The sequence below is a fragment of the Corvus moneduloides genome, chromosome 1, assembly GCF_009650955.1.
Source record: "Corvus moneduloides isolate bCorMon1 chromosome 1, bCorMon1.pri, whole genome shotgun sequence".
In the NCBI taxonomy this organism is placed as follows: Eukaryota; Metazoa; Chordata; class Aves; order Passeriformes; family Corvidae; genus Corvus; species Corvus moneduloides.
The window spans coordinates 94,958,336-94,965,835 of record NC_045476.1 but is presented as its reverse complement, the minus strand read 5'-3'; the positions used below and the strand labels follow the sequence as shown (position 1 = coordinate 94,965,835).

The window sequence follows — 7,500 nt, the reverse complement described above, 5'->3', positions numbered from 1 at the left end:
ACTATCTTGCCTCACCATTCTTCCTCTGCAACCAACTTCCCTAGGGAACAAATGTGCTTAAAAAATTATAAAAACAGACCCACCCCTCAATAAAGTGTTGGAATTATTTTTGCTTACTTGTGTTCAAAAAGTACTTTCATTTTCTCCCTCCATTATTAATAAATGGGAATATTTCACTTGCCAAAAAATCTGTTGACTGATGAACACTGGTTGTGTTTTTAACAGATATTATGTGACATCCCTGCTCTTCCACTCAGAAAAGGTAGGAGTTTACTCAAAAATTAGGACGAAAAAAGCCAGCAACACGGCAACAAAAATGTAATACTGAAAGGTTCATTGAAAAAATTAGTTTCAATTAAAAAATAGAGTCAGCAGAGGCCCTAATTGTAGCTATTATGAACATTTCATTAACAAGTCTGGATTTATTGACTGTGCTGTAAAGCTCTCTTAAAGGAAGTCTTGAAATTCCTTTTTCTCCCTTGCTTTTCCGCTTCTAAAGTCCTTGGCTACTCCATGTCAGAAAATAAGAAATAATTATATTTATTCAAATTCCTTGATAGAATATTGAAGCCTGATCAGCTGAATACCTCTCCTAAATGAACACCATTACCAATAGATCAAAGGATAAAAACGTCTAGCAAATGAACAGGGCCGAGGGAATTAATAAAATACAGATCAAACGGTGAAAAGCTGAAGGTTTGGTTTTGGGGCTTTGGGGGGGAGGGGGGGGGAGGTGAGGGGGAGGAGAGAGGTTGTTTCTTTTTTTTTTTTTAATGGAAACACATTTGCAGAGTGATAAAGTATGGAGTCGCCAAAATTCACGGGAAAGGCACCTCAGAGAGGGTGACAGATGAAGTTCAGCACTGCTGAGCATCAGGAGGATTTCTGGAGATGCTGCAGCAGATCTTTCACCTGACAACCCCTCACAGAGAATCTGTGATTTTTTGTTTTGTTTTTTTGGTGTTGGTTTTTTCCCCACAGAATCACAGAACTGGTAGGGTTGGAAGGGACCTCTGGAGGTCACCCAGTCCAACCCCCCTGCCAAGGCAGGGTCCCCTGGATCAGGTGACACAGGAACGCATCCGGGTGGGTTTGGAATTTCTCCAGAGAAGGAGATTCCATGACTTCTCCGGGCCAGCCTGTTCCAGTGCTCTGCCACTCTCAACGTAAAGCGGTTCTTCCTCATGTTTTTTCCCTAAGGTAAACGTTTCCTTTCCTACGGGAAAAACTTTTCACACTGCTGAGGACACAAGCGGGTACCGCGCCCCGAGCGGGCGAGGGGCGAGCTCGGCTCCGCCGGGCCCCCGCCCGCGGCCGCCAGCCCCGGGCCCACAGGCGGGGCCCCGCCGCCCTCCAGCGCCAGCCCCGGCCCTGCCCCTCGCCCGGGGCCCGCCCCAGCCCGGTACCCTGGTGCTGCGGCCGCGGTGCCGCCGGGGCTCGGCCAAGCGCTGCACATCGCCCGCCTTCCCTTCCCTTCCGGCGGGGCGGGCGCTCGGCGCCATGGGGCGGCGGCGGCTGCTGGCGGCGGCGGAGCGGCTGGCGGGGGCCTGCCCGGGACAGGCGCGATTCCTGCTGTAAGGAAGCGCGGCGGGGCGGGGACGGGCGGTGGGAGAGCCCGGCGGTGACGCGTGGGGCGTCCCCGCCCGGTGCCCGCGGCCGCGCCGTGACGCTTTCCCTCTCTCCCGCGCAGGTGGATGCTCCGCAACTCCCGAGGCGAGTGAGGGGCCCCGGGCGCAGGCGGTGGTACCGGGGCCGGAGGAGAGGGGCTCCGGAGCAGGGCCCCCCTGAGCCCGGCGCGCTCCAGCGGAGGCTCCTGCGGTGGGAGAGCAGCGCGTGGAGGCTGCGGAAGGACAGGAGCGTGGGAATGCCGGCTCCCCCTTGTCCTCCGTTCTCCCCTTCCCCCTGCACTGCCCCTGCAGGGCAGCGCTGCGGGGCTCCCGGCAGGAATGGCGAGCTCGCCAGGGAGCTGGGCCAGGTGTTCCTCGGGGGATTAGGGAGAGGCGTCCGAGTCCAGCTCTGGCAGCAGGAGCCAATGAGGCAGATGCAGGAGCATCTTATTAGGTCTGAAATTTGTCTCAAAGCGTTTCTTCATCCCAGCCTGAGGTCCTGTCATCTTCTCACACTTAAAATGGGCACAGGCTTTGGTGTCCCTGATCGTGCCCACATGGAGCTCCTTGCAGAATTGTGAACCTCCGTTGTTAAAGATTTTTAGCAAGGGATTGCATTTTTTCAGGAAAATCTACAATTACATATTGTGTAAACTTTTGCCATGCATAAACTTAGCCTGACCACATTCTGGTGCTCAGCTTCCTCTTGTGTTCTAGTGTTATCTTAAACACAGAACATGTATAGGTAATGTTCAAATCGAAACACACCATTTTCAAGTTTGCTTATAAAACGTAGTTATTTAATCCATTTGCCTTTATTTATCTGTAGCTAATGAACGTGGATTAGAAAGAATATGTCCTTACTGCTTCCAGTTCCTGGTTCCTGACAGCTACCGGGTACGCCTCAAACCAAAGATGAAAGTGACTCCACAGATAGAGAAAGTTCTTAAACGAGAGGCAAAGAACCATAAACTTAACATGAAACAGACGAAGCTTTTGAGAAAGTACAGGGAGTCAAGAAGCATTCTGGTAAGGACATTTATTTGGAACTGACAAGTACATGATATTTCTGTAAATTTCATGCCCCTATTTCAGTGGCATAAAAAAGAAGATACAGAAGCCTTTCTCTTAGAAGAGGAGCCCACACATTTCTTTTTCACGAGCATAAGACTGTTCCTTTCTTTTTGGAATAACTTCTGTTCATAAATGACATTTTTAAAATCTCCCTTCCACAATAGATAGATCATGAACACAATGACAAGACCAGTAAGCTTTTCTCTCCAAAAAAAACCTCACGACCCCATGTTAGAGAAGCTACACAAACATCTAGTTTACTACCTTTGTTTCAATTTTATCAGTTGTTGAGCAGATACATTTTGACACAAGCTTTACTTCATGTATTTCACCAGACTCTCACAGATACATCCGATTATTGTTACCATCTCTATTAATAGAATTTTTTACATTTGTCTGAATATTACTGTTTATAAGGAGTCTTTCAAAACTAAACTACAGAGGTAATTTCAACAAGTTGATGTTTTTCTTGAGACTTCAGTTATTTTTCTAAAAGTACTCAGGAATGTGACATTTAATTACTATTGGAAGAATAATAGTATACATTTAATCTAGTGTTGCCAAGGTATGTACTATTTTTACAACAGGTTATGTGAATGGTTGTTGGAATAAATGAGACAGCACCCTATTGTGCCCAGCAGTTGCTGGCACACTTGGCATTTTCTTTGATGAGACTCTTGTGGTTTCAGGAGTAAATTTTGTGAAACCAAAAATTATTAAAGAGTCAATAAAAAAAAAATTTAAACTGAGGAAATATCACCAAGGTTCTTAGGTGTCAGAGCAAAATAAGATGCTTCATAAAGGCACTCTCCCCAGATTGTAGATCACAGTTGAGCTTCAGAAAGGACATCTGAAAAGGTTCTTCACCCAGAGAGGGGCTGGGCACTGGTACAGGCTCCCCAGGGGAATGGTCACAGCACCAACCTGACAGAGTTCAAGAAGCATTGGGACAACACTCTCAGGCATAAGGTGTGATTCTGCAGGGCCAGGAGTTGGAATTTGATGATGCTTGTGGGTCCCTTCCAACTCAAGACGTTCTGTGATTCTGCAAGCTGAAATCTTTGGTTTATTTTTCTGGGATCACAAATGTTGAGGGTACATTAAGAACCTCTCTTTAAGCAACTGATGAACAGAGCAGTGTCCTATGAAATGATGATGGACTCTTAGACTTACTGTGTAGCTGGAGAGTGTTTGTAGGGACACACTGTGCATTCATATGAGTAGTTTAAAATTCAGTTTAAATAGGCCCAGTTTAAACTCTGGTATGTAATTATAGTTTGCTGTACTTGTGTTCAGTTTGAATTTGTCCTGTGGATTATGATTTAAGTGTTTCTTGTCTTAAGTCTTTAAAATGCTGTCAGCAACTGGCAGCTTTCAAAATTAGCAATGTAGATCCTGGTAATCTAATACCTGAGACATGTGAAAGTGAAAATTCCAGTGTGGTTGGAAATTAAAGCAGGCAACAATATGGCAGGTTTTACCTCTGAGACTTTTCTTAGCAAGTAGAACTTGATTTTAGATTGCTTCTGCCATAAAAAGACATATAAACATAGGGACTGTTTCAGGGCTTTAAAAATTTTTGGAGTTAACTGCTGATCCATTTCAGGGAATGGAAATTAGCTGTGAAGTGCTATGATTAATCCAGTAATTCCTGCATTGTAAAGTGGTCACCTCCATTTATATTCCACACAGTGCTAAGTCACCATGAGATGCTGAGTTTCTTTCCCACCTGAATTTCATTTAGAACTAAAAATACATCAGTACCTGAGCACTAAAAGTTAATGCTGTTTCTTTTTTTTTTGGTTCGTTAGGCTGACAAAATAGTGTCTAGAGGAAGTCAAAACACTTAACTAAAAATGTTTTAGCATTTCTAATGTAAGTTTTACTAAACAGTCTGCATTTAGTTAAATTTACGCACTTTGAAATGAAGAATGATTTGGTGTAGATGTTTTCAAAACTGCTTAGACATTTTTGTGACAGTCTTCTGAGTATGTTTTTTTAACCAGAAGCATCACGCAACTGTCTTTCTGTCAGTCTGTTTGGTGCCTCAGAAAGTTGTCTGGCTGTGTTACTCTCATATCTCTTACTATGAGTAGTTGCCATGGCAGTAAGGAATATCAGTAATGTCTGACAGTCTCTGTGACTGTGTGACATGATCTGTTCTGATGCACCTCTCAGCTTACGGTGCTGCTGAAGTTCCCTGCAGCCTAGAGGTAGAGAGAAGAGAAAGTGCCCTTTGTTTAGAACATTCTCCTTATTGTAGTAAGTACTTATGCCCTAATACAAAGCCTCGTCTTTGTTCACTGAGGCTTGCTGGTTTTAGTTAAATGGATGACTGGGTTTGAGAGTAGTTTAAATATTTTATCCCAAGACTCCCTGAAAAGTGTGCAGTGTAACTTCATTGGGGGTAGAATATGCTAATGACTTTAGATGACCCAGAATGTCACATTTTTTAGCCAAATACCCAATGTATAGGAGTACTCTTGTATACTCAGCGAATCTTGTACACTCAAAATATGATTTTCCCAGTTCAGATGCTGTTTCATCTGTCTTTGACAGGGTTGTTCTCTGTATTTCACTGTACAATATTACATTCAGAGGTACGGGTCTCCTGAAATTAGTTGGTAGGGAATTGGAGTAATTTCTAGATAAACCCAAAGGATGTGTTTAGCTTAAGAAGCCTGGATTAAAATACTAGTTATAAAGTCTATGTTACTTTTTAGTATCTCATGTTTTACTTAAGCAAATATTTAATTTGTGTCATAGTATTTATAGAACAGCTTGGATGATTCTTCTAATGGCTTTATAACAAAGGTGGGAAGACTGAAAGGCAGCTTGGTGTTTCCTTTCTTCTCTCCATAGCTGGTTACTTGCAAATCTTGCAACAAAACAACAAGACATTATGGTAAAAGCAGAGATTTTCTGGCAACGAAAACACAAAATTGTGGCACTCCAGGTATCAAATCTAGCTGGAAGACACCAGATGTAAGAATTCAGTCTGCAAAGAAAATGACACCTGTAAGCTGCAGTAGGTTGGGATCTAAAGAGAGCAGTCCCTCATCACTTTCCAGGTACCTGTTTCTTTCCTGTTTAAGCAGCACTTTGCCAAGTAGAGTGTATTACATCTTGTTGATTTTAGATCAGTCATTTAGTAAAGTTTAAATTAGTAACTAAGTGTATTTCTCAGTTGGTATGGTTGACGACATCAATTTTAACTTTCCAACCTTTAAAATCAAAGATTCTCATGAAAAGCCACTGTGTGCAAAGAATGCCCGTTTGTGTCATTAATGCAAAATGTTTGTCTTAAAATTTGCGTAACAAAGTTATACTTCTGACTGCTCACTTGCACATGAAAGTACACTATTTCTCTTGAATATTATTCACTCAAATTATATATGCATGCTTTTACAGCTACTTTATGTTAATTCTGATTTCTCCCCTTTAAGACATTTGAGCCTTCTGTTTTTCAGGACACGTGAATCTGGACAGGCAGCAACCAACTCTGCTTCCAAGACTCCCCGAAACTCCAAATTTCACTTCTCTAAGCTAAAACGGATGCTCGACCTAGAAGAAAAAGAGAAAAACCAGAATGCAGATTTCAAAACCTTCTTGACTTTACTTTAGTTATATATTATTTCAAAGTAATAAAGATTACAGCAATAAACATTGCTCCAGTTTTAGTAAATCAACAAAGTGATTTCTTTAAAACTCAAGCTCACAGCCTGTACTTTGTGAAAGCATAGACCATATTTTTTATAAGGAAGCTCTGTTTCCAAGGGGGGGTGATTGTCTACAGAGGGAGATGAGAAGATAGCCAGTTTAATGTGCTTGGGAATCTTGAACATGTTTTGCAGTTTCTGATGCCCCAAGAATTAAAAGCCAGGATTTATCAGCTTCCTGCTGATGATGGTCCCACTAGGACCATTTAATTGTCAAGATTAAAGATTTTCAATTTAATTTTGGCAGAGAGATGAGAGAGGACAGTATAAAGTCACCATTCAGGACTGCGGTTATAGCCTGTCCTGCTTACAATCTGCAGTGGTAGTTCTGCAAATGGTGTGTCGCACTTCCCCTCTGAAAAAGAGAGCCAGTTAGTTAAAAGTATTTACTTTCTTGGACTTAAATGTCTGTATTTTTCTTTTGGTTTTGCTAGTTTAATAAATAGTTTAAGTGCCTTCAGACTCAGTGAACACTGCTTAATGACCAGCAACTAGCTTGGTGGACTGCGAAGCAGTCCAGGGCAATGAAGAATAGTTTGTTAACTGTACTTAGAGTCTCAGAGATTGGCATGTTATCTTTTTATATCCCCTGTACACTTGCACAATAACTGAAGGGTTCACTGCTCTTTGTCTCTTATGTTTGTGTAGGATAAAATGAACTGCCATTCTTTAATCAAAATACAAACCTTAGTGTTGCCTTTTCCAGTGTAGAACTTGGTATTAATTCACCTGTTCCTGTACTCACAATCCAGTCCTCTGGAAAAATACTTCATTTTGTTGATGGAAAATGTGTTGCACAAAAGTGTTTGGAAAAAAAAATTGCAATAAATTTTCCTATTAAAAGTACTCATGTTAGGTACTGCTGTGCTTCCCATGAGGCTTATGTGAAACCAGCACAGGCATCTGCTGTGTTTTAAGGTGCCCCAACATTATTGTGTTTGTTAGATCAAAGCACATTTCCCTGTTGTCTCTGTTTACAGTGCTTCCTACACAACACCTTGTGGTCTCAAGAGTGCATTCCTTTTGGATAAAACTAGAGATAAGGGATAAAAGACATAAAGCGGAGAACACAGCCAGTGTGCTGGGAAAGCTAATGGGCA

The 7,500-nt window shown here is 42.4% G+C and overlaps 1 protein-coding gene across 1 annotated transcript; it reads left to right on the top strand.

The window, feature by feature from the left end:
- The first annotated feature begins 1,485 nt into the window (after positions 1-1,485).
- Positions 1,486-7,246, top strand: C1H18orf21 (chromosome 1 C18orf21 homolog). The gene is made up of 5 exons (XM_032118955.1): positions 1,486-1,574; positions 1,691-1,713; positions 2,437-2,636; positions 5,544-5,752; positions 6,152-7,246. The coding sequence occupies exons 1-5, from the start codon at positions 1,501-1,503 to the stop codon at positions 6,303-6,305; spliced, it is 660 nt and encodes a 219-aa protein (XP_031974846.1). The 5' UTR covers positions 1,486-1,500; the 3' UTR covers positions 6,306-7,246.
- The last annotated feature ends 254 nt before the right edge of the window (positions 7,247-7,500 follow it).